We start from the raw sequence: 27,339 nt of genomic DNA, 5'->3' as shown, positions 1-27,339 counted from the left end.
GAAGAGACACTTGAAATAAACCCAGTCAAAATATCAAAAAAACTCTTTGAAGCAGACTGGATCAGGACAGAGGACATAGCGCGAGCATATAAGTTGATGAAAGACTTCCCAACAGTCCCGAAAAAACTATACGACACAAGAAGTTACTTGAAATAGTTCCCAGATAAAAAGTTGGCCAGAACATATCTGAAATTTCGGTTAAACCAACTACAAACTAACGAAATTCAATACATAAGGAAATTGTCATCACATAACAAATGTAGATATTGCAAATCAGACGAGACAGTAGAAACTAGCCAACATCTTTTACTCGAATGTGAAGGTATCAGTACATCGAGATCAGTCTATCTAGGGAAAATAATGCAATCGTTTACCACACTGACGGAGAATAATTGGTGGCAGGCCTTTAACGAAGGAGAAAATACTAAAAATGTGATTGCGGTGGCATCCTTTTTCGAAAATATTAAGCTGACAACGAAGTAAAGGGAACAGGAGGAACTTCGTTGTGGTCTAATGTGTGAAAAAACCTCATCGAAAGAGAAGACTTCATATGTGAAAATGTCTGAGCACGTCTTATAAAAACCGGAATCAAAACAAAAACGTATACATTGTGAAAAGGGACTAAATGATTAAATAAATAAAGGAAAGAAGTGTGACAACACAACCTTGTTAAAGATTTTCAGTACAACTAGGTTTACGTAAGGAACTCAATAGGTCAGGCTGCAATAACATTGGAAATGGTCAAACTGGAGGAACTGGAAGGGACTTTCCTTTTGCTTTTTAGGAATACTTAATGTTGAAGGGGATCTTAATGGAACTTTACGGATGCATTGGACCTCTTTCTTATTTTACCTTTGAAAAAATTGTTTATACATTTGAATCAAATAATAAAAAAAAAAGCTTTTAAAAAAAAAAAAAAGGAGAAAAGCTGTAAGCTGATTTGCCCTATTGGACCAGGGCTCTACAGACTCCCCATTACAATACTGTGGGCTTGAGAGAAGGCGGTCTATATATATGTATTTGAATAATTATAATTGAATCTAAAGAAAAAAAAAGAGACAGGGAGAATAGAAAGGTGCAGATTCAACATGGCAGCCCAGTACTTCCCATGAGGGCCAAGATTGGTCAGAATATGAGGAAGATACTTTTGATATAGACAAAGTGGCAATGGCTAACAGCCTTGAAAAGGTGCTGGGTTGCACAGTGGAGACCAGCATCAAGAAAGCTGTGACAGAAATGCTCCTGCCTCTCCAGCAGCGTCTGGACAATATAGAGGAGCACCTACAAGAGAACACCCTGCCAAGAAAAAAGACTCAAAAGAGAAAGCACCTTTCAGATGGGGAATGTATACCGGCTCGCTAGAGTAAATACTCTACAACCCCCCCGACCCAGCCAGAACCAGCCACTGCTGCCCTTTCAGACGCTTTCTCCAGGCTGAAAAAGGCCTTTTTGAATAGGAAGGAACCCTCTTCCGCAGATGAACCCTCTTACCCCGAGGAAGAAAACAGGGGTACCAGATCCTCAAGCCCGGGAGGGATATCGACAGGGCTTTGATCAAGAAGAATATGACTTTAACAGTCAATGGGCCTCATTACGACCCTGGCGGTAATCCGCCGTCATTACCGCCATGGCGTAATGAACGTTAACGCCGTGGGACGATGGCGTAAAGTGCGCCATATTAGGACCCATCGCGCACGAGCATTACGCCATGGCGGTAATGTAAACAGCGCCATGGCGGTAATGCCCCCAAAACGGCACCTACCGGCATCGTATGCGGCGCAAGGTGCACCACCGCCACCGCCGTACATAGCGGTGACCGTAGTTAGCGGTCACCGCAATTAGCGGTGACCGTAGATAAGCGGAACCGGAAGTAGCGTCACCGCGGCGGAACGGGAAAGAGCACGGCGGCCATCTTTAAAAACACAATCCATTGCCATCCTCCGAAACCACTGGACATCCGAGCCTGAGACCCCGCCAATACCGGCTTCAACCTTCTACCTGCAGGAAGATGCCTAAAGTTTTGAAAAAAGCCTGTGACCGCCAGCGGCAAGACCGCTTCTCCAGAGAGGAGCTTACCATTCTAGCGGAGACCCTCCAGGAGAACGCTGCAGTGGTATTCTCCAACCAACTGACAAGACCGGCCATATCCAAGAAGAAGGCCATATGGGCACTGGTAGCTCAGCGGGTCAGTGCCGTGGGAACAACACCCCGCAATGTCAAACAGTGCCGCAAGCGGTGGGACGATCTCCGGCTCAGAGTCAGGAGCATACTATCAGCCAACATGAACCTGGCAATGGCAACTGGGGGAGGATCGGAGTCCCCTATAAAATTGCAGCCATGGGAGGAAATCTGTGCCTCCACAATCGGAATGCAGAGCATTGAAGGAGTAGGAGGAATGGAGAGAGGAGCCCCGACATCGGGCGATGCAGGTAGGTGGCTCAAATCAAGGCATGCAAATCTCACCTAAGTCCATTCATGTGAAGTACAATGTTGGCCCATAGTGTGAATGCAACACATCAGCAGGAGACTGCCCACAGATACATCCGATCTGCACCCTGTACACATGCAGCACGCACACCCTAACTGCAGGCACCCACATACCTCCATGCTACTTCCACACAAAAGGGAGACAACTTTTTTCCCCTGCATGAAATGTGCCACATGTACTAACTGATGAGATGCCAGTCGCCACAATGCCCGGCCAATGTCCGCAGACCCATCAATAACACTCTCCCTCCTCTGTCCCACCACAGGCTCAAATTCCGACCTTGAGGAAGAGGACACCACAGCCTCCACACCCACCAAGAGGGCCAGGCCAACTGTGCCAACGCCACAACCCTCCACCTCTGTCGTCCCGAGGAAAACACCACAGCAGGCAAAATCCATGCAAGGGAAACAGGACAGGGCACAGACAGCCACCCCAGCAGGCAGTACAGCAGCAGCAGCAGCAGCAGACATCACACCAATCATGCCCACAGAAGCCACAGCCTCTGCTGCAAGCAGCACAATTGGGGAGACTGCTGCCATTGCTGCCTCCTCCGATAGCGAAGCAGGGATCTTTGAGGAGAGTGATGTCAGAAGCCCCACAGGCCACCCTCATTCCCCCTACCTGTCCCTAAGCAGCCCGCATGCGGATGCCACACAGGGTCAGCCAGAGGATGACGATTGGCCAGCCACTCCATCCCCGCTGCAGGGGCAGATCAGCCCAATGGGAATACCACTGCCATTAGCCATGGGCCAGAATTCCAACCATTCTCTGGAGGCGATTGCCACCCGGCAGCAGCAACTTTCCTCGCTGCTCGAAGAACATGTTGCTGAATGTGGGGGGTCAAGTGCAGCAATGGAGAAATGTGCTGAGACTGTGAAGGCAGCTATAGAGTCGTCCACAAAGGACATCTGCGCGGAACTAGCTGCTGTGCGGCACGCCATCACTGACCTTGTGCAGACAATACGGGCCATGCGTCCAAATGAGCAGGCAGGATCCTCCTCGGTTGCCAGCTCGACACCGAGCAGCCCCATCCGCCGATCGGGGAGGAACCTCCGCAGCACAGGCAGGGGTGCCCCGGGGGCCAGTGGAGGGGGCTGCCAATAGTGGCCGGACAGTGTAGGAATCCTACTACTGACACTGCTGCACAGACCAACTCACACCTTTGTTGGGATTCCAGGGGGGGGGGGAGGGTGGAGGGGGGAGTGGGTGTGTTGGGGTGTGCAGGGGGGTGGCGGGGTGGTGTGTTGGGGAGTTAAGGGGGGAGTTTGGGGGGGTGTGTGTGCAGGGGGGAGGTGGGAGGTGGGAGGGGGTGTGTTGGGGTGTGCAGGGGGGAGGTGGGAGGGGGTGTGACACGACAGTTCATAGTTCAAATACACTTTTTTCGTTTCAAAAAAGGAAATGTGTGGACATTTTCATTGCGTATGTGTGCTTTATTGGTGTCCAGTCCTCAGTGTGCATGCCCCAGAGTCACACAGTGCCCCAAGTGCAGTCTCCATGCGATGAACACCAGCCGTGTGTGCTAGAAGCAGTGGTTGATGATACTTTGGCGCATGGCACGCCCCTCCTGTGCATCGCCTCCTCCATGTGGTGGCGCCCCTTCTGCACCCTCCTCATCCTCATCCTCATCGTCAGGTGGTTGCAGTTCTGCGTCAGGGGGCAGGGGCACATTCCGTCTGACGCACATATTGTGCAGCATGACACATGCCATGACGATCTTTGCCACCTTCTCATGGCCATACAGGAGTGCCCCACCAGACCTGCTGAGGCTTCGGAACCGTGCCTTCAGGAGGCCGAATGTCTGCTCTATGACCACACGAGTACGTGTATGTGCACGGTTGTAGTCCTCCTCGTGCTGGTTCTGCGGGTTCCGGACTGGCGTGAGGAGCCACCTCTTCAGGGGGTAGGCTGCATCACCTGTATGTAGGCGAGAATGTATGTGTCAGTCATGTTGTCTGATCAGGAACATGATGTCCCACCATGGCTGGCATGGAACTGTTACCTTGGCTCACTTCTACATGCACTAATTGATTCACACTATGCAACCAGTATATGCTCATTGCTGCCATGGCCTGTTTTGCATGCCATCACCCTATGTATGCAGAGGGGTTTTGTGCATTGTGAGTGGCCTTCCTCTGTATCCGTTCTCTGTGTTACTCACAGCCAGGTGGAGTATGCATCATCCCCCCCCCCCTTTCAGCCAGGTGGAGTATGCATCATCCCCCCCCCCCTTTCAGCCAGGTGGAGTATGCACTGGTACGTCATTCCCATGCCCACTTCCATGACATCGCACTCACCGAGTAGCCAGGATCTTGGGCCTGCATGTCGCTCCATGTAGCGTGGTATTGTGGAGTTCCTCAGGACCATGGAATCATGGGTTGATCCGGGGAATCGGGCACAACAATGTGTGATGATCTTGTTGGAGTCACAGACCATTTGCACGTTGACAGAGTGGAACTGTTTCCGGTTGCGGTACGGTACCTCCATGGCACGTGGAACCACCAATTCCACATGGGTGCAGTCGATGGCACCAATGCAACCGGGTATGCTGGCTAGTGCATGGAAACCCACTTTGGTGTTTGCAATCTCCTGGGCAGTCCGTGGTAATGAGATGTGGTCGTCTGTGTGCTTGAGGAGGGCATCGAGCACTTGGATGAGTGTTCGTGAGAATAATGGTTGTGAAATGCCATGCAGGTGCCCCACTGTGTGCTGGTAGGTGCCTGTGGCCAGGAAGTGGAGTACAGCCACTACCTTCAGTAGGGGGGGGATGGCGGTTGGACTTTCTATCATGCTGACGATGTCGTTGTGTGTCATGTCTACGATGGCGGTGATGGTGTCCCTGTCCAAACGGTACAGGGTGTGGATCTGCTCAGCAGTGAGGTTGTTTGGATTGGCTCTGATGCGTGGGATTGGGGGCTGCCTGCGTGGTGGCACTGGCTGTGCTGGTGGGGCTTGCTGGGCCTGCCTTGCCCTCCTTCTCCTCCTGCGTCTCCTCTGTGCTGCCTGTTGTTGTTGTTGTTGCTGTTGCTGTTGTAGTAGCACATGCATTGCTATCAGGTCCTCCAGCCCCAACATTGCTAGTCGTATTGGCATCATTGTGGAGTGTGACTGGGTGTGGGTAGGGGTGGGGTGTGCTCTTTTTATACTCCCCTGAGTCTGTATTGCCTTCACCTGTGCTGTTTCTGTGCACCTGTGGCAGCTGCATTCACTTGAATTGGCCCTTTACGGTTGGTTCGCGATGGCGTTATTTGCACCATGGCGGTAAGGTACTTAGTGGCCTCATTGATGGCGTTAGGTGCATGTCCGCTTGGGTCGGCATTTGCGTGCCTTTCCGCCATGGCGCTAAGTACGGTGTGGGCGGTCGCGTGCGCGCACCCTTAGCGCAGTTTGCGGCAGCGTTAACTACGATGCCGCTATTGGCATCGTAGTTAACGGTCACGGGTCATGATCGGACCTGGCGGAAAACGATGGCGGTAAGCATTTACCGCCATCGTTTTTCGCTTAGCGCCAGGGTCGTAATGAGGCCCAATCTCCCATCTCCTCAGACGAAGACACACACACAGTTGGGTCACGACCCTCAACCTCAGGGATTGCAGCAGCCCCCATCCCTAAGAAGTCAGTCAAGGAACCCCCCCCTCTAAGGGGATGTTTACGCTAGAAGACTTGGTGCATCCCAGATCTACAGACTGGGAACCATCTTCAAGGACAACAGAGTACATTAAGGACAGGCTATACAAGCCGTTAGATAAAGAGGTCCGAGCAAGACTCAAAGCAGAATGCCCACACCCGGGGATCCCAGATAAAGTAGCCCTGACACCGGAGCTGGACTCCAAAATGATTACTTTCTTGGGAAAGAATGTCAAAGATCCACAAAAAGGTATAGATCGTGCCTGGAGGGCATGCCAAGACAGAGTACTAGACATCACGGGTCCACTGGCTAAGATGATGGACTTGGCTGAAGCAGCCCTAGACACAGGTGAACCCATCGACCCAGTAATACTTTCGGGCTGGGCTCAAAGAGCCATTTGTTTGCTGGGAAACGTCTGCTGTGCCATTTCTGCTGAGCGCCGCAAAGGTATACTTTACAAAATCGACACCAAGCTCACTGAGTTAGCAGATACTGAATCCGGGGCTGCTGCCCAAGGTCTGCTCTTCGGCGACTCCTTCATGAAGGAAATTTTCAAATTTGTTGGCACCTTCACTGCACTAGACAAAGCGCAAGCATCCATCAGAAGAGTTTTTTCTTCATAAATTTTCACCAGGGCCGGATGTCACGCCGCCCGTCCTGAGGTCCCCTTACCCGCTACGGCGCTCCCTGTCCTGGAGGCTGTATCCTCGTTTTCGGCTTCGGGGTCCGGGGGTGTCCTGGGTCCCAGGCGCTTCCGGGTCTCCTACGCGCACTGCTTCGCGCATGCGCGGGCGCCCGCTCTCCGCGCTCCGCGCATGCGCAGTGCGCAGGATGCTCGGTTCGGGAGGGCGTGCGGCTCAAGCCTCGTTGTGGGGTGTCCGTTGCCGGGGAGACGGCACGGCTTGCGTTACAGGCCTCCCAGGTGCTGGCGGGCCTATTTAAGGAGCCCTGATCCTTTTCCAAACCGCGTCTCAACGCGGTTTGTTCGGATCGTGTCTTTGCTGCCTTGCGTTATTTCCCTTGTTCTGCCTGGGGGACCTCTGCCCTCCACCTTCCCTTGCTCTGCCTGGGGGACTCCTGCCCTCCACCTTCCCTTGTTCTGCCTGGGGAACCCCTGCCCTCCACTTCCCTTGTTCTGCCTGGGGAACCCCTGCCTTTCGCCTTGTCCTTCCTCCTTCCTTCTTCCCCTTCCTTCAGCTCCAGAAGTCCCGCTCGCCCTCCTTGGTTCTAGTCTCTGCCCAGTCCTTCCAGTTCCTATCCGCTCTGAGCTTTCCCCTCTTGTTCCGTACTTCCTCCTGACCGGCCTGCTCTTCTTGCTTCCTTGTCTTCGTCCCTGGAGGGACCGTTCAGCTTCCAGTCCCCGGACCTGCCTACCATCGGAATCCCACCAAGGACCCCGGACCATCAACTCAGAGGCTCCCCCTGCCAGTGCTTGCACTGTCCTGACGCCACTCAATCAGGGGTGAGCCAACCGGTGGCGTTGGGAGCCGGTTCACCTCCAATCCGGTTCCATTCGGGCTGGTGTTGGGCTGGTTCCCCGCGCCATCCGTCACATCTCTCCGGGTCATCCGACAGCCTGGCCTCATCACCAAGGAATCCAACCGGACGAACAGGTACGCAGCGTTCTCGTGACGCTATTTACAACACCGGACGAGGCAGAGGTCGCTCCTCTTTTGACAGAAGACCTCAACAATCCAGGGTTCAACACACCTGGCAAGACCGCACAGATATCTTCTTCCCTACGAGAGGACGAGGAAGAGGTTGTGGTTGGAGGAGAGCCGTCCGATACCCAGCACAGCAACAAACCATAGGTCAGTCTACCTATCGCAGCGCCAGCATCGCAAACGCCTATAGGAGGGATGCTAGCTCCTTTTGCGCATGCTTGGGATTCCTTATCATGGGATGCATGGGTCAGAGACACAGTTTGCGGCATGCGTCTAGAGTTCTTCGCACAGCCCTTTCAAATAAGTCGTCCCATTCCCATTGCAATGTCCAAAGAGGACGAGCTAGCACTGGACAAGGAAATTTGCAATTTAGTGATGAAACAAGCAATCCGCCCCTGCACAGGCCAAGGCGGTTTCTTCAGCCCAATTTTTCTGGTGCGCAGGAAGCAAAAAGTGCATCCAGTGATAAACCTAAAGGCCCTCAACGATTTCATTGTCTACCGTCATTTCAAAATGGAGGGTATTTACATGCTCAGAGACCTCCTGAGACCCAACGACTGGTTTATGCATTTGGATCTGAAAGATGCGTACCTTGCGGTGCCCATACATCAGGACCACGCAAGCTATCTGAGATTCTCCTGGAATCTGCAGGACTGGGAATTCACAAGTCTTCCATTCAGTCTTTCTTCAGCTCTTTGGGCTTTCTCCAAGGTCCTAAAACCGGTAGTAGCACATTTAAGAGTAGAAGGTGTTCAGCTGATAATATATTAGGACGATATTATCTTCATGGCACAGTCTGAAGGCGCTGGTACAACAACAGACCAGGCGGGCCATAGACCTACTACACAGTCTCGGATTTCTCATAAATTGGGAAAAATCAATCCTTCACCCATCCAGAAACCTAGAGTTTCTAGGGTTTGTAGTAGACACCGAATTGTCTGAACTCTGTCTCCCGACAGCCAAAATTCATTCCACCTAGCGGGAGATCCGCAGACTCCTGCTGAGGGACGAGATCTCTCTTCGAGACCTAGCGAGGGTAATAGGACTTCTCTCCTCCTCTATCCAAGCTATTTTTCCTGGACCTCTACACTACCGAGAGTTACAGAGGCTGAAGGGACAGCACTTGAGACGCAGTCTTTCTTACCGCAGCAACTGACTCTATCACCAGAAGCAAGAACGGAACTCAACTGGTGGCTTACCCACATGGAGGCCTGGAACGGCCAAGCAATCTTCGGATCTGCCCCAGACATAGTGATAGAGTCAGACGCCAGCCGTTCCGGCTGGGGAGCGAGATGCGGTCCAATAGCCACAGGAGGAACATGGTCACCTTAGGAACACGAGATGCATATCAACTGCCTGGAGCTCCAAGCGGGTTCCTTCGCAGTATGCTCCTTCGCCAAAGACAGAGTGAGCTGTTGTATTTTACTGAAAATGGACAATGTCTCTGCAGTAAGATACATCAATCATCTGAGTGGCACCAAATCTCGACCTCTAGCGGAACTAGCCAAAGATTTCTGGCATTTCTGTCTAGAACACCGGATTTCGGTTACGGCAGAGTATCTACCAGGCCTTACGAATGTAGTGGCAGACTGGTACTCCCGGAACACAACCGATTACAGCGACTGGAGGCTCGACAGAGAAGTCTTTCTCCTGATCCAGCAAGTTTGGGGTCCCATGTCCAAAGACCTGTTTGCCTCACGCCTGAACACTCAGCTACCAGTGTTCTTCAGCTGGAATCCAGATCCAGCAGCGACAGCGACGGATGCTTCCCTCCAACATTGGATCGAAGGGGTGCTCTATGCTTTCCCCCCTTCAACATGATCGCGAGGACCCTAGCGAAGGCCCGTCAGGAGCGAACAGAATTGGTTCTTATAGCCCCGGTCTGGACCTCTCAGACCTGGTATCCACTTCTTTGGGAACTTTCTTCGGATTTTCCAATCCTTCTACCCCGATTTCCAGATCTTCTGTTAGATCCAGCGGGCCAACGTCACCCACTACTCCTCCACGGATCTCTGATACTAGCGGCCTGGAGGATTTCAGGTCAAGGTGGAGAGTTCCAGGCATGTCCCACATGGCAGTCAGCCTCATTGAAGAGAGTTGGGCCCCAGCCACTCTCTAAAGATACTCTAACTCATGGAATGCCTGGAGAAACTGGTGTCTTACATCCAGTTTCGGCACCTATAGAAGAAATTCTGAACTTCCTAGCATCCTTAGTGGAAAGAAGTCTAGCCTACAGGACTGTTAACGCATACCGCTCTGCTATTTCAGCAGGCTATGACCCTATAGAAGGGGGCCCAGCAGGAGAACACCACCTAGTTTGCAGACTCCTCAAGGGCATCAGACTTACAGTCCCGCCTCCGTCCCGTTACAATAAGCTATGGGACGTTAACAAAGTACTGAACCTTTTTCTATCCTGGCCAGATAACCAGGAACTATCCCGCACTGCCTTATGCGGCAAACTCACTACACTGCTCTGCCTCGTCTCCTGCAGGAGAGTTTCTGATGTCAGAGCCCTAGACCTTGCAGGCAGAACCTTCTCCCCCGATGGCATAGTATTCCACATACATAGGAGAACAAAGTGCAACTCGAGTGATTTCTTATCCTGCTTTCAGTGACCAGCCCAAGCTCTGCTTAGTCAGATGCTTGAAGGCTTACAAAGAGGTTACGGCGCCGCTCAGAACCTTGCCTGATGGACAACTTTTGATAGCCTTACTCAAGCCCATAAAGCAGTTTTCAGCTCCAGCACTAGCTCGCTGGGTGCGGTGGACCTTAACTCAAGCAGGAATAGGTACCTTGCACTTCGGAGCCCACTCCATGAGAGGAGCTATGGCTTCCAAGGCTTTCCAAGTCGGGATCCGACTGGATGACATCATGAAAATGGCAGACTGGGCAAGTGAATCCGTGTTTAAGCAATTCTACCTGAAACCGGTAGAACAGCTGGCATCCATTGTGGTAATTAAGCTTTGAACGTGCATAATGGGAGCCTCCGGTCTTGACATTAAATAAAGATTTTCCATAATGGCTTTCTAGAAAGTCTTAATTCTATTAAAGACACGGAGGCGAGCATTATCCCACCCGGCGAGAAATTTAAGTATATCACTTTGATGCTTATACATACATTGCAAACTGGTTACATGATTCTGAATGCAGTATTGTTCCTTAAAATAACAATGTATTTCTCTCCCGCCCCTCTAAGGGAAATAGGGTTGTAATATACATGAGCTAACTGCGATTTTCTTCTCTCTCTCGACAGCGTCAACAGACAAGTCCGCCTAATACACGGCACATTTTCGCTCCTATGAGATGGCTTCAGTTCCATATTTTCTACTGGACAAGTTTACAGCTTCGAAAGAGGAAGTGTCATCATATTCTGGACTGTTTATGGACGGATATACTCCCTCATTGGAGGATTCAAGTCACATGTTGGTGACATCACGTTGAACTTTTCCATAGGCCTCCTGGGAAACAAAGTTTTATGTGTTTTCAGGACATTTAAGGACATTTGATAATGTTTTCTGCTTGTGTTTACGGTTACATATTTTCTATGCACTAAAGAAAATATTTTTGCTGCTGCGCTTTCTTTAAATAATTAAATAAAAGAAAGAGAAGCATAATGCTTGCCTCCGTGTCTTTAATAGAATTAAGACTTTCTAGTAAGCCATTATGGAAAATCTTTATTCACAATGCTTCCAGGATGCTGCCCAATGTTACTGTATATTTGCCCCGTGAAAATTCCCCAGGAGCAAAGCACATTGTTGACAGAAGACGCCACTTTCAAAGAATTGCCTCTGCACCCTTTAAATTGCCCTAGAACTATGAAGCAATATGCCCCCTTTATATTTTCCCCATGTAACTCTACATTGTTACGAAACAATGAATGCATACATCTACCATGTTTCCCAAAAGACAGCATGTCCCCTGACATGTTCAATTTGCACTAGACGATGGGCCCATCCAACTTCCCATTGCTTGTAGAAAATTGCCCTGTGCTGCTATAAATAATGTTACCCGTTTCACACCCATTGCCCCTGAATATTGCTCATAGAAAAACACCCTATGAATTGCTCAAGAAGATGGCTTATGACCCTACGACATTGTCGCCAAAATATTATCCGATGTCACGCCACACTGCCTTAGACCCTTATCAAATTGCCCCGGAACATGCCCCAGTGTGCAAAGAAAATGGTCCCATTTAATTTTCACATTGCCAACAGAAGATCTTCCATGCCTCGTTTATATCGCGTCCCGAAAAGTGCCCTGCGCAAATCCCTAGGTCTGACACATACCACCACCCCATACACACAAACCATTTTCAGTTACATACTGTTACTGCTCTCACAAAAAGTGTTGTAGCAGGAGATGAAAGGAGCACAAAGCAAATGAAAGTGTCAATCACTCCTCACCTTGGAGTCTGCACAGGTAAAAGTCTGGGATTAGCGAAGGTCCTGGGGCCACATTCCGAGTGTGGCGGTCCGGAAACAAGGGTGCCGGTAAGCTCACTGGCACCCTTGTTTCTGGACCGGCACACTACGAGTCTGCCTGCATGGGCCATTGCACCCGGCAGGGTCAGACCTACTGGCACATCGGCCCAGTAGGCAGAGTTGTCACAGAAACAGCAGCGCCGTTAGAAACGGTGCTGGTGCTTCTGTCTCCCCACTCCCATGGAGTGCTATGGGATTTCACAGGAATGGGGAGTTACCGAATCTGCTGCCTGACTTCCCGCTGCTCTGGGACTTGTAATGTCCCAGTGACACCGGGAAGTACCGCCGACCTCGTAATGAGGCTTTACTAGCATTGCATGTTCAGGGTATGATCACATGTTCAGGCTTGTTCTTCTCATGGACCCAATGACATCTGAAGGCATGGACGAAAGAGGCACATGCCCTGCGATATTAGGATCTTCCAGTTTGCCAAATTGTTCTATCGGCTGTCTGACCTAAGTGCTCCTTGCTGCTAGCAGCAAAACATGTTCCTACTTTTTGTGGGATTCGACTATCATTCTGTGGCAAGTGCTTCTCTAGCGTTGATTACATCCGAGCGATGCATTAGGCAATTACATTTTTGCTGCTTCAATCCTTTAAGCTATATGGAATATGGTCATGATAAGCACCCATGTAGACCTCGTGCAGTGTGGCTTTTCATGAAATAAGAGATTACAGCTAACTAGTACTGTGGAACTATTGTTCAGTTTAAGCAAGATTACACCCCAGGGTTTTGCAACCTGTGACTCTACCGGTGATTTGGACCATGACTCTCGTGATTTCTCACCATTGACTATGCTGGTTAGGGATTATGGGAGGTGTAGTCCAAAACATCTGGAGACCTAAAGGTGTCACACAGCATTAATTTATGTGAACATATAATTGAGCACTCAAATACTTGTCTTTTTAGCATCCAGTGTTCATAATGTGCCCAATTGGTGCACGTCTTTTACATAATGGGGCAGCGATTGCTTGAGAACCTTTGAAAACTGCTACTCGTGAGCTATGCGAGCAAGCTATGCCGAGGAACCATTGCCATGCCTCTCCTGTGTAGGTACATTTTACATGTTTTTGCTTGTGTCATCATTCCTTCCTATATTTCTTTTCCTCTTTTTTTCCTTAACTGGATTGGGGTAAATGACTATTGTGACAACATGTATGCTTCTGTTCCTGAGTTCTTCTGAAATTCCTGTGGGCTAGGTCTTCACTTCATCCTTATTTGAGCTCCCTTTCGCTGCCGCAAGTGCACTGGGGAAGGGAGAGTTTTATAACAGGTACAGCCTTTTAATGATCTCTGGGTTGCCTTTTAATCATCTCTGGGCTCCCTTAACCCTGCATAGTCTATTGGAGGCATGTTGACACCTTTTTGGGGGTCGGTGGCTGATCTATTTTGTGTTGCTCCCCCACCACAGCTCTCCTTTCTTGTTTTCTTGTTTTCTCTGTTGCCTGTAGTCTCATGGGTTCTTTTTCACTTGTCATCAAAATATGTTGTAACCTGTAGGGGTATTAATGGTAGTCCAGACATAAACCCGATGTGAGCCTCCTGGACTAGAAAGTCCAGGTAATCTTTATTGTACATATATACATCAGTTCATGGGTTCCAGTTACTAGGTTATATACATAGAGACCACCACCGGCCATCCTCATGCACTCCAGCTCAGGCCCCCAACTGACACTTTCAGAACATTCACACTCAAAGTCCTCAAAATTGCACTGAGCTGTCAATCACACACTGCACCAACATTCCATCAGCATTCACAGATGGCCGGCACTTTCCCGTTCAAATATACCCATAATTCCTATGACTTCTTAGGCAATTTCTTACAAAATGTGTGCTGTATAATGCACCATTTCAACATTTTTTGAAACGCTCTTGTGCAGAGGACATACTAAAAGCCATGGTTGGGCCTTGCTCAAATGCTTTGCTTCCCATGATAAAGCCATAGTTCCACATGGTCAGGCGTGGCTGGAGAAGGCTTGCTTGAGAGTCTTCTTTTTGTGGGCTAGTTTTAAATCCAACCTGTTCATAGTTTTGCTACGTGGCATGTGGAGTTTAGCCGCCAAAGCCCAAGCCACCATCACTGTCTTGTGGCCAAAGCTCGATTTGACTTTTATGGACTTCATTGATTCACAGTGCGTCACCCTTTCTCAAATCTCATGCTGGGCTTCCTTTGCATCTTGGTGGCCCTGAATCATGCTGTTCCCATCTTCATCTTGTTTCCTGGCTTCAACATTATGGCCTCATCACGAGTTGGTGGGTAGCCCCGGCGCTATTACCGCCGAGGCTATTAGCGCTACCGCCATACCCATAATCTGGCAGACCCTTAAATGCAGCGGTAATAGCGCTACTGCCGCATTTAAGGGTTACCACCAGACTTGTGATGAGGCCCTATGTGTTACTACTGACTTCTGCAATTGTATTTGCTCTCCTCTCTTACTTCTCCATTCTTTTTGACTGCTTACTCTCTGTTCTGTCCACATCTCCCTTTCTACCTTTTCCTATCTCCTTCCCGTACTTTCTTCTATGCGCTTACTTATCAGAATTGTCCCTGGACCTAGTATGATAGCAACCTCATCTGTCTACTCCCCCTCCCCTTAGTGCCCATCACCCCCCCCAACACTATCTGAAATGTCTCAGGCCTAGTACGATAGTCATTGTTTTGTTCCTCCCCTCCCTTTCTGCACCCCTCCCCCTACCTTTTGTTTTTCTCCGACTCTGCCAGAAATGTCGTCAGGCCTAGAACAGTAGTCGCCTGTCTGTTTCCATTTCCTTCCCACTCTCCCCCTCCCTTCCTTATCTATGTCACTTAGCACTTGCACTATCTGAAATGTCGTCAGGCCGAGTACAATAGTTAATTTCACATCCTTACTGTTCATGGCCTGTAAGAATGTCATTGTATTTTCCCTTGGTCCCTCCCTTGCCTTGAAGTGCTTTGAAGCACATTGTGTATAGCGCTATATAAATAAACTATCATATCATATCAAGTATGTTTCTGTTCCGTTTGAGACAGCTTTGTAGGTGATACATGCTGTTTTGAATATACTCTTGGTGGGGAGGCAGCACCAGTCAAGCATGCGTAGTGTTGGAGCGATACGGTCGAATTTGTCAGCACATTTAGTGAGGCGGACTACAGCGCAGCTCTTTTGAGGTGTGCCAGGTTTACAGGTGTAAGCCCAATAAGGAGGCCCTTTCCCCCCATCGATGTGTGAGATCACGAAAGGCTTGGGCAAATGTGCAGAATGCATTCTGGGGAATGAAGGGTTTTATTTTGCCGAGTGTGTGCATCTGTAGCCATGCGATTTGTACTTTTTGGCAATGTGCGTTTGGAAGGAAAAGCTACTGTCAATAATGAATCCATGGGAGTTTGACAGCCGAGGGTAAATCCTTCCAGGCACATGTCTCCCAGTTATTGTTGCACAAGTTGTTGTTTGGTGGGTGACTGATTAGGACAAATTGGTTCTTGGGTTAAGTTTGAAGTAATTGTTTGACATCCATGTTTGGATAGTAACAAGGCATTTGAGGAGATGAGCAGCGCCATGAGTGCCACTTAACTTAATGTGCAGATGAGTGTCATCAGCATACTGATGGATAGCTATGTTGGGGTCATTTCTGAGAGTTCACAGGGCTTCCATGTATAGTATGAAGATGATTGGGGAGAGAATGAAATCTTGGGGGACCCTACACCTGACTGGGTGTCAATTGAATAAAAAGGAGCCCGTCTCAGTCAGCCCCTGATGTCTACCAGATAAGTAGCATGCAATTCATTTTAGGTCATTTCCAGGGAAGGCTATCCTGTCAGTGAGGAGGGGGAGTAGTATTTGGTGATCAACTATGTCGAAGACAGCGGAAAGGCCTAAGAGGACTAGGAGACACAAGTCCTCAGTGTCAGTGATTCTGAGCGCATCGTCCACTACTTGGATGTTTGCTTTCTCAGTGATGCATTTGGGGCGGAAACAAGACTGGTAATTGCAGAGGAGATCAAGCTGGTCAGTTTTGGCAATCAGTTGGGTTGCAACTACTTTCTGAATAAGCTTCCTGATGAACGGGATGCTCGTGATAGGTCTGTAGTTGCAAATGTAATCTCTTCGTATGAGACCGGCCTTTCACATTTCTGGGAATGCACCTTTACTGAGGGTGGTGTTCACAATACCGATCAGTGCTTTGGGTGCTTGGCCAGTGAGTTGTTTAATAATGGAGGCCGAGAAGTAGTCATCAGTGTAAGGTTTGATTGAAGTGAGTGTATCCGAGAGATCCTCAGGAGAGAGGAGGTGAAGTCGTCCAGGGAGGCAGTGCCCAGGGGGATGGATAGCAGGGATCTGTCTGAGTTTGAGGCATCAATGTGACCTTTGATTTTGTCAATTTTGTTAATGAAGTTGTTTTTTTCTGTCGCATTTCTTCTGACAGTGCACACTTGATCTCCACAACTCCTGTTCATCTGCAGTGGGCTGCAGTTCGCCCACAGATTTCTCGTGAGGACCCCAATGCACATAGCAAGACAGGTTATGGGGGGTGTCCGTCTCATAGTTTACGGCCAAGGCGTGGAAACCCACAAACTGTGGGACGGACACCTCTCTGAATCTGGCTTGCTATGTGCAGCAGTGTCCTTATGCGAATTATGTGGGAAAACTGAAGCCCACGGCAGATGGTTGATGTCAATGCTATTGACATATGTCAGATGGGTAGTGGTGACAATTGACTATATTCTGGTTTGACAGTGTGGTCATCTGTACTAATTCACTTACCGCTGGAAATCCAAAGCTGCTCTTTGGCTAGCACGGAGGATCAGTGGTTTTCTAGCGCTAGTGGGACTATTGTCTAAGACCAGAGGAGACCCCTCAATGACACACGTGCAAGAGAGCTTACATTTGTAAAAATGAACAAAAGACTATGATGGGAAAAAACACCAGCCCCATTACTTGGTAGACCAATCAACATATTCCTCAGATGATACAAATGTGTGTGTGAGCCAGCTACATTCACGTGGATGAAGCAGCAGGAGGAAATATTGTGGGAATTTAGACTTTGATAGTAGTAATTAAGGGAATTACAAAAGTAAATATTTCGTTTGCACATCATCCTATATTTATTTGGCTCAGCCAACTACCAACCATCATAGTCACTAATGTTTTTTTTCGGCGCTTTTCCAGAGCGCCATGTTCTCCCTTTTAGTACCCTCTTGCAGAGTCACCTTGAAGAGTGCAGGATGTTCCAGAAGCATATGATTCGCACTACCTTGTAATCCAGTTTACATTGACTGTCGGAGTTCATGTCATTTCAGGAATATTTATATTATTGGCAACAATGTATTATGTGCCTTCATTCCTTGTCACTGTATCTCACCAAATTGCTCCACAACCTCAACTCTAACCTCTACCATCATAAACGGGATGCTGCACTGCTTGAGGTGGTACATTCCGATGATTGGACGACCCAGAGTCAGGGGGAAAAGGGGGGCTTGTTAGAGCCTGGCCTGGGAGGGGTTGGGGTGGAGTGCCATATTTCTCTCCCTTGAGGCCACCTTCAACTATGTTGGAGGGGTCATGACACTCCAGCTCTCCAATGGCAACACTCTAGCAAGCGACCCCTTTTCCCCCTGACTTTGGGCCATTTCAATGGTCTTACTGTCCACCCACGTTTGACCCAGGGCAGTCTGACCCATTGACATTACCGACGAGCAACACCCCTTTACCACAGCTAGCAGTACAGTATCCTGTTGATAGTGGTAGAATTCGGGGTACTGTATGTGATGTGTGCTTCTTGAGCACATCATTGGATCACATCTTACAATGCCGGTGCATTGACGAGGTGCCAAACGACCTCTCAACTGGGTAACCCTGATGAAATGATTTCTGGCAATGGTGGGATATTGCACTGCCTGCCTCCCAACTTAGTCACACCCTCCGGCAAGCCGAAGTAGCCCAGATGGGCAGTGATGTAATGGATCGGGACATCTAACCTGTCTTCACCTTCTTTAGGAATGTCTGAGCGTGCCTTCACCCATGGGCAGGCAGTGCTGCAATGGTTCCAGTCTTCTCCTCCTGAGACATCTACTGGTGGGCCTTTTCTGGCTCCTCCTTCTAGTGATCTTTAGACTCCTTCACCACCACTATCTTCTCCTGGAGTACCTCTCCCCCACCACCAAAGGAAAGTTCAATGTGTTGGCCAACCTCCTGCTTGCACTTGCTGAGGGACTCTGCTTGTACCACAACCCCCTCCTTCTCACGCTCCATCTTCCCTCATTATGATTCATCTCTTCATGCTCTGAAGGAGCTAAAAAAAACACACTCAGACAAAAGATGATGAAGTAGGAATCAAGAGACACCAAACACCGCACATTTCTTGAAATCATTCCAAATCCACTCATTTGTGAGACTGTCCCATCTACTCCTAATTCAACAGCCAAATAAAACCCACAAAGAAGCAGAAAGCTAGCTGGGAATTTTAAAGACCCTCAGTGCTTTTTGGAATGTCCCAGAGCCCCTGATTAATTTCTGGAACTCCTCTCTTGAGTCCCGGCTTTGTAATTGGAGGGCGGTACTTGACTCCCACCATGAGACTTGCAGTTGGATTAGACCCCGAGGAAATGCTGCAAAAATGTCACTGAGTCGTTCAGCCATGGCCAGAAAAGCTCAACCTATCCGAGGGGCACATTTGGGAACTTTCGAGCACCCTGTAAAGGTGGTTTTACCTCTGCATTCACTTGATCTTCAGGAAGTTTTATACTGGTGGAGGGGCGTGCAGTCTAGGTCTAGGGCATTGAAAGCCAGCAAGCCATATGACAAGGCCACCAGTAGATTGGAAATCTGACAGTTCCTTACAACCTAAACGTGTGTAAAAAAGGCTGCACTCGCCCAATGAATACATTCCATAACATTTCAAAAGTTATACATTCCTTGATGTATTTACATATAATAATGTTCAACTCAATTTCATTATTTTGAATGAACTCTTTTCTTACTATTATTTATTATCAATATATTCAACCACTCAAATTAAAAAAATAATCGCAATTAAAGAGGAATAACATTCCTATAGATCAACACTATCTGCCTATGTATGGAATAAACAAAATGTATAGCTTCGAGTTCAACTGTTCGGGTTTACCTTGTTAGTCTCACTCTGAATTCCAATCCAAACCGACTACAAAGTTACTAAACCATACTCCTTTCAGGTTTCCATTAGCCCCCACTAAACGAGAATTCTACTTCTTCTTACATGTTTATTCCTCCCGTAAGTTCGTGCCAGCAGTGCCTTCTTGGCCCGATGCATGATCCCTCAGAAGAACTGTGGCTACCAGGTGGGGGTACCTGGTAGCAGCCTGCTAGCAGCACCCAAGAGGGACCACCCCAAAGCACTATCAAGTTGAGCTGCAACAGCCAAGCAGGACCCAATGAAAGCGGTGCTGGATACTGTAAGTCTCACAAAATGAGTGATTGTTTTTATGCCAATAAGGCAGGTCTGAACTGGTGAGTGGTGAGGACTGAGGACCACAATCCTAAAGAAAGCCTGACTGCAAACTCCTAGATCTCATCTCACCCATGGGCTCATTCAAAATGTAATCCCTGTTTTTTCCAAATAAAGGTAAACATGAATATACATATAGCTATGGGTTGAAAAAAATAGCACCTGGCTTTGGTCCTATCCTATATGCAGCCATTAATAAGCCCCATTATTAATAAACTACACATTTGGCAAGGTGGGCTACAACAAAAAAGATCAGGGATTTTCACATTTCAAGCCCCACATTTTCGAGAGAATCACATTGAAGTTGAATCAAAGCTTTTGTTCCATCTGCGAACATATCAGACAGATGCTGAGAATGATAGAATTAGATCCTCAGATCCCGAGTATAAGGTAACTCGTTCCTCCAGGGAATGTATTCTGATACTGATGAGAGCTCAGAGGCTGCTGGGGTTTGTACTGTGGGCCAATTTTGTTTGGGGTGTTGGAGGGATGGCTCACATTATTCCTTATCAAGAGGTTTGTGAAGAAGCTGGTTAAAGGTAGCCAATATGTGTATGTATGTGTTTGTCATTGCTGTGTAGCTTCCTATTAGTAAACAAGGTCAACATTGGCAAGCAAAGGGTATTAATTAGATTTTTAGATATGGCACGGGTAAAAAGAGATACACTTGTGCAAGCAGATGTTTGGATGTTGACCAATACTCAACAAAAATAAGAATAAGAGGGAGCGCTGTATGTAACATGGGAATTATGATGCTACAAGAGACACAGGGGGTCATTACAAGTTTGGTGGTATCCCGCCGGTATAGCTGGCGTAATACCACCAAACGGACTTTCCATTACCGGCACTCGGTCAGCTGGAATTCCAAGTGCCAGTAAAGTAAGTAATTCCCCATTCCGTGGAGTCCCATAGGAACCCATGGAGGGGATTGTCAGAATTACTGGCACCGGAATTAGCCGTGCAATACCACCAAACAGACTTACCGTTAATGGCACCTGGTCACCTGGAATGACCGGCAGATTCTGAGTGCCAGCAAGGTAAGTCATTCCCCATTCCATGGAGTCCGATAGGACTCCATGGAGGGGATTGCTGGAATTACTTGCACTGGATTTACTGGTGAGGTAATTCTGGCATTTATTTGCCGGTTGTGGCAAAATTGACTTCCTGCTATAGGCTGGTGGTAAATCAATGCCATCACCAGGAAACTTGTGTTTTGCTGGTGCAGTAAAAGTGCTGGTGGTGGTGTTAGCACCCTTTTTACCAGCACTATTACTGCACCCATAGAATTGTAATGAGGCTCACAGAATCGAATTGGTGCTAACTCGATGAGGATCCAGTATCACTATGTGCACGATCTTTACACTGCAAAGAATGACAAAAAGGTATCCTGGAAAGAGTTGCCCCCAAGCCCGTTTGAAATGTGTAATATTATGAGATTGAAGGGAGCATAGCATTGTATGCAGGCTGACCTTGCCACAAAGATACTGGTGCGATGGGCCATCGGCAGCTTTATGGGTCTGTGTGAATGCCTTGAACCTCACCCTGGCACCAACACAGAGACAATGACTGCTAGCATGGACCCTTTAAAATGCTGACACAACATCCTGCTGCTCTACACCATGCAAGCCCCACTCTTGCATCGTACCCCTCCTTGCCCCACACCACTGGACCTCCTCCTCCCCTCCACATGTAAACATCTCCTCGAAACTCAGCTCTTGTAAATCTGTACTAAAGATCTACCTCCTCAATGTATACGTAGCACCCTATACTTACCCTCGCATTACTCTCCCTCCCTGCCTCCCTGTATAGATCGCTCTGTAAATACACAGCCCACTGTTGTCTAGCGTGTGCCTTTGCCCGGTCTCATTTTCTGTACCATCTATTCAAAACCATCTACTGCCCCTTTGCTTACTACCTGTGCCTCGTATGAGTGCAACTTATTCAGAACTGTCACACTATTTAGCTTTTTGCTTTTTCGCGTGTTTCGGGGTCAAACCTCTTGTTCCCTCAATAAATAAATGGCGTGTAATTGTATAACTGCTTAGTTCTGTAAATACTTACCTGCAACACGGACATTAAATTTATTCAAAGTAATAACGTGTTATGCTGTTTTCATTGACCACTTTTAATCGCCTAACAGCGGTTCATTGGGTGGGTGCTCAGAGCAGCCCACCGGGGAGCAGCCCACCGGGGAGCAGATCACGCTGCAGGGAGATCCAAGTCTGCGGAGTGTAGGGAGGGACAACTCTGACCACTAAATGCTGTCTCCGTAAGATTCCCTCCAACTGCGAGTTTATCCATTGAAACCATAGCCAAAGTGCCAGCATATACCTGGCACGAGTCCATAACAGCAGGAGCTGCTTTCTTTTATGCATTTAGCTGACAGAAGCTAAAGACCTACGGCTGCATGAGATGCTTTTAAGTTTGAAATGAACCACGCTACCCACAGTGCCAGCACTTTCTTGCATTGTGGGTGAGCCCTCCTCTACCCCTGTGCCCCCACCAGACGTCTCCAATGTACCCCACTTCAGCAGGTCTTCTCTACGCCCTGCAGCTGCTCCCATGCATGGAAACACCACCACCAATGCTGCAGGGGTCCTGGGACAAAGCAATCCTGCAGCCACAGCCCCAAACCACAGCCCTGGCGAGGCTATTAGTTACCCTGACCCGACAGCCAACCTTTACCCTAAATAAGATAAAGAGTGCTTTCCCCCTTAGTCTTGGGGCTTATTGCTAAGAATGCCACCCCTTACTTTACGGTACAGAAATACAGATACAATATGTGTGGACATTCCTTTATTCCTGAGCTCTGTCCCTCGCTGCTCAGACACTGCTCCCAATGTGTGAGCCAAGGAAGCTGTGAAGACCTCCCAGCCTCCATCAATAGTGCTTGCACCTGACACGTGGGCTCATAGGAAATGACCACTTTTAGGATCATTTGCTGCGGTGCACGTATAAAGTACACCTGCCTGTCATCTAAAAGAAAACAGGGGGGGATAGACAAGATCAGAAATCCGATCTCTCATGACTTCACCCCAATGCCGTGTACTCAATGCTGCTATTTACAGAGCTAAGCCTCAGCCCCTTAGTGGCCGACAAAGATTTCAAAGTAACCATTTTTGTAAAGGTCCTAATCTAAACGCACACAAATTATTTTCAACAATTATGTCTTCATCTAATTCCATCATCAACCTGGTGTTCACTCCTTCAGCAATGAAAGACTGTAAAGAATTTTGTAAAATGTTCATCACACTTCATAGCTCCTATATGGCTTTGTTTGGCCAATGCAACTAGCTTTATTCATGTGTTCTCTTCACAACGGTCCAGTTATTTTAATACAGTGTGCACAGCATATTTGTGTGTTCACTAGGACTGAGATCACTAGGACTGTGATCTGATGGCTTTTAACTGAGTCTGTATTGTAGGTGATTGCCTTCAGTTGTTTTGTAGCTATCACCACCACGTAGGATTTGTGGGAGGGGGGGGGGGTTACATGGATGGCAATGGCTTGCCAGCCCGAGCCTAGGCAGAGCCGATCACAGCAAAGTCCATTACTGGTCATGTACACCCCTCCCCCCCACACAAAAAGGGGTGATTGCTATTCACACTCTGGGGCTCTGTCTTGGATGCAAATCACTTTTTTTGTTTTCTAGGGAGCACCAGGCTCTGCGCATATTGCAAGAGACCAATCTTCCATGAACAAAAAAAACCAAGAATGTCCCCACCATCGTCGCCATAGTAAATAGAACCACTGTGCCACTCTACCTTACCTTACCTTTCCATAACGTTTGCCATAAACTTACACCATGCATACTTGGAGAGATTTGTGACCACTAACTTAAATCTATTCATGGCTGGACTGTAAATGTTGTATTGCATTACACACTAACTTACTTGTCAATGTTAGCTAGTGCCACACCTAGAGAGAACTGTGAAGATTGGCCTGTGTCACATCTAGATAGAAATGTGAATGTTAGGATGCGCCACACTTAAATGAAACTGTGAATGTTACCAAGTGCCACTCTTAGATGGATCCGTGATCATTAGCCTTCCTCACTTCTAGATAGGATACTGAAGATTAGCAAGTGCAACACTCAAATGGAACAGTGAATGATAGCAAGCATCACACCTAAACATAATTGCAAGGACAGCAATGCCAATTTACCGATCCACTAACAATTTCACCCCTCTGCATACACCTCTCAAACGCTAACTAAAGACAACCACAAGCCTGAAACACAACAATCTGCACAAACTTCACTACACTGCAACAACAAAACAAACCACACATAGACTTGCACAACAGCACATGACGACTACCGACCGTAAAACACCCCAAACATCCAGTCAATGGACCCTTCGGACTGAGGCTGCCAATGGCACATCACTGCTCTCTTGCACTTTCCAGCTTAATCCCACTGCCTCACTCCCCCTTCCCTTTTTCAGAGCCGTCAGGGGACCACTCCGGTGGTGATAGTGCACGGTACAAATATCCTTTAACATTACCATAGAATGGAATTGTCAGCATGCCCCACACTTAGACGGAATTGTGAATGTTAGCATGTGCCACACTTAGATGGAGTTGAGAATGGTTGCATGTGCCTCTCTTAAAAGGAATTGTGAATGGTGGCAAGTTCCACACTTGGACAGAATTAGGAATGGTAGCATGTCCCACACTTAGTTGGAATCGTGACCATTAGCCTATGCCGCATCTTAATAGAATTGTGCTTCTTAGCATGTGCCACACTCAGACAAAACATGAGCATTATCCTGAGTCGCATGTGCATAGAAATGTGACGGTTAGCATGTCCCAGCGTGTCCCACACTTAGACAGAAAAGATATTGTACACTGGAGAGCCATAGTCATGGTTTTCCCCCGTCTCCCTGCTAAGGGTATGATTTGTGTGTTGGAGGGGAGTCTGTCACTGGTCACCTGAATTGTTTAAATGGGTTCACTACATTGGTCATAATTCCGAGAGACTGCAACTGAATTTATATTGCTTTCACCTGAGTTGAATGGCAACTCAGCCTCCCTGATGAGTATTGCAGATACGGAAGCGCCTGAAGGAGTACAACAGTGCAAGAAGGGAATCAACCCTGTGATTGATTTTGGAAACTTGTTCAGGTAATATATTGGCCAGGAATTGGAGTGCGCGCCTCGCCCCTTCTTTTTTGAATATTTAAATGTTAGCATGCCCCACTCGGGATCTATGTGATCACTGCGCCGCCCATAACTATGACGGCTGGAAATGCCGACGCCTGTTACGGTGCAGCGCAGTGATCATTTAGATCACTGTGCCCGCTTCCCTGGCATGCTTTTCCCTTAACACCCCCAATTTACCTTACGTGTGTGCCGCCTGGCCTGCTAACCCTGTGTGTAGACAGTACCCAGTGTGTTCTCGTCCACATTTCCAGCCACCGATTGGCTGAGCGCCCTTTCCATGGGTGCAATGTGCAATCACTTGCAGACCTTGTGCTGTGCTGTCAATGGAATCTGTAGTGTAGGTGTTCCTATGCAGCAGTTTCATAGCATGAGAATTCATTGGATTTTCAATCTGAGGGTGGCTGCTGGATAGAGGTGTGTTTCGGACCCAGGCTACATCTGAGACGGAGCACGGAAAACTATTTAAACCACCCAGGAATCAGTGCACTTGTAAAGAGGGGTGGGGGGGCACTGTTCTTTCAGTGGTTTCTTTAACTAGTTCCTCCCTGCAAAGTTCATTCTCTTTCACCACATGCCTCTATCATACACTCCATAGTGTTGGACTACCTCTGTAAATACCCAAACATTTCCTATAGTACTCATAATGGAAGTGTTAATGCAGAGAGGGCAGGGCAGAGAGCTCGAGTCAATACTAGGCTCTTTCCACGCCCCTTGTTTCTCCCACCACTGGCTGCCCACCATAGAGAAAAGGCAATGTTCTCATGTGTGCGATAAATCTCTCCGTTACAGGCTTTCCCATGTTTTGCTCCTATTTCTTACTGAATCGTAGGTGATCCGGCTCAAATCCCAGTAATGAGTGGGGGAATTTCAGCAGGAATGTCTTGATGGTGTGGATGTCTACCCTCATATTTTATGTATGAGGTTCGTTGTTGGGTGGTCAGTGTTAGAAAGTTAACCTTAACTGATCTGCAGTCATTCGGATAGGTATGTCCTTTTTCTTTTTTTTTTTTTTTATTTGTTTCTGGTTCAATTACAAAATGCAGAACCTTTACAAAAAAAGTATAAAACCTTAAAGAACAATTAAACATATTTACATTTACATTTGCATTCATATTACAGTTAAAAAGAAAAATGAATGATCACAACTCGCCATAGGTTCATCTACTTAATAAAGCTATGGGCCTCATTCCGAGTATGGCGGTAAGGGATAGCGGCGACCAGTAACGAGACCGGTGGCGGTATTCCCTTACCGCCATACTCAGAGTTCCCTCTGCGCCCTCGCCTTTAACGCCTGCTTTGAGCAGGTGTTAAAGTCGATGGCGCAAAGGGGCCTCCAAGCCAATAACGGTGACCGTAATGAACGGTCACCGTTATTGGCATCTTCCCCATTCCCATTGAGCCCTATGGGGGCTCATTTGGGAATGGGGAAGAGCCTTGGTGAATGAGGAATTACCGCCCCGCCAACCTTGGAATGGGGCGGTGATTCCGCCATCCACCAAGGCGCTGCCGTTCCGGGTACGGCGTCAACCAAGGCGTTAATAGCGCCATTGGTTAGCGCCGTACTCGGAATGAGGCCCTATGTCCTTTTACATAGGCCCCGCTCATGCAATTCTTCTGCACGTGTGTAGTGTTCATCTTTTTCAGGAGTAAGTGCTACGCGTATTGTAGAATCGTTTAAGGTCTTAATAGAAATGAGGCAATAACTAAGAGAACCATTGCCCAGATAGGACGAGGCAGAGCACGTGTTGTCTGAAACAAAAAGCCTACTTGTTTAGTGTAGTTTCCTGGTCACATGCACATCAGACATTTAAATGGACTCACAGCCGCTGCTCAATGACCGATAAAGGGAGAGGAGGAAGGGGCAGAGATCTGCCTGCTTCTGGTACTGTACCTGGTCTAGCCATGGCGTCCAGTCACTCTTCTAGTCTCTTCACTGTAGGAAGTACAGGCAGGAGGAAGCAGCTGGTGTCTGTGAGGGATGAGCGTGGGAGGCACTGTATTTATCCTGTGTGCAGGAGGTAGAGGTGGACCCTGTATTCAGGCCCTCAGAACCACGCCTTCTTTAGCCCAGAGCAAATTGGTAGTGGACCACTCCTGATCAGACATGTGGCAGTCACCTGGGGACTCTGGCTGTATTCCCAGATGCAAACACACCAGCTTCTGTTAACGACCTAATTAATCAAGAATTCAAAACTTTAATTACACATAAGCCCAGGGCCAGTCCTATGCCTAAACAATACAAGGCACAGGGCAACAATACCCCCAGCAAGAGATTTCCTGGGAGAGCTAGACTGGCCACCCTTGCAGCACATATGGCTCACTCCTTACACAGCCCTGGAAAAGTCTGGCATGGCAGGTGACCTCTGCATGCCACTGTAGTAATTAAAGGGGTCTTCCAGAGAAAAGAATACCATCCACTTCTCTTTCCCCAGTGCTGGATCTCAGGGAAATC

The 27,339-nt window shown here is 48.2% G+C and overlaps 2 protein-coding genes across 2 annotated transcripts in view; one reads left to right on the top strand and one right to left on the bottom strand.

Moving 5' to 3' along the window:
- Positions 1–26,860, bottom strand: part of LOC138516878 (uncharacterized) — a 245,937-nt gene extending 219,077 nt beyond the window's left edge. Inside the window, exon 1 of the mRNA XM_069632327.1 lies at positions 26,779–26,860. Coding sequence (XP_069488428.1) covers positions 26,779–26,791 — 13 coding nt within the window. The 5' untranslated portion in view covers positions 26,792–26,860. The remainder of the gene's footprint in view (positions 1–26,778) is intronic.
- On the top strand, positions 2,124–6,736 carry LOC138515700 (prophage side tail fiber protein homolog StfR-like). The gene is made up of 3 exons (XM_069630357.1): positions 2,124–2,429; positions 2,754–3,545; positions 6,171–6,736. The coding sequence occupies exons 1-3, from the start codon at positions 2,282–2,284 to the stop codon at positions 6,734–6,736; spliced, it is 1,506 nt and encodes a 501-aa protein (XP_069486458.1). The 5' UTR covers positions 2,124–2,281.
- Positions 26,861–27,339: the final 479 nt, after the last annotated feature.

Source organism: Ambystoma mexicanum, chromosome 6q (genome assembly GCF_040938575.1).
Source record: "Ambystoma mexicanum isolate Mex_15411 chromosome 6q, UKY_AmexF1_1, whole genome shotgun sequence".
NCBI classification, from domain to species: Eukaryota; Metazoa; Chordata; class Amphibia; order Caudata; family Ambystomatidae; genus Ambystoma; species Ambystoma mexicanum.
This window is presented reverse-complemented; position numbering and strand designations above follow the sequence as displayed.

Coding starts and splice junctions, on each gene's coding strand:
- LOC138515700 (XM_069630357.1), top strand. CDS start 2,282: ATGAACCTGGCAATGGCAACTGGGGGAGGATCGGAGTCCCCTATAAAA. Junction 2,430..2,753: donor CCCGACATCGGGCGATGCAG/GTAGGTGGCTCA, acceptor GTCCCACCACAG/GCTCAAATTCCGACCTTGAG. Junction 3,546..6,170: donor ATCGGGGAGGAACCTCCGCA/GCACAGGCAGGG, acceptor CCAGATCTACAG/ACTGGGAACCATCTTCAAGG.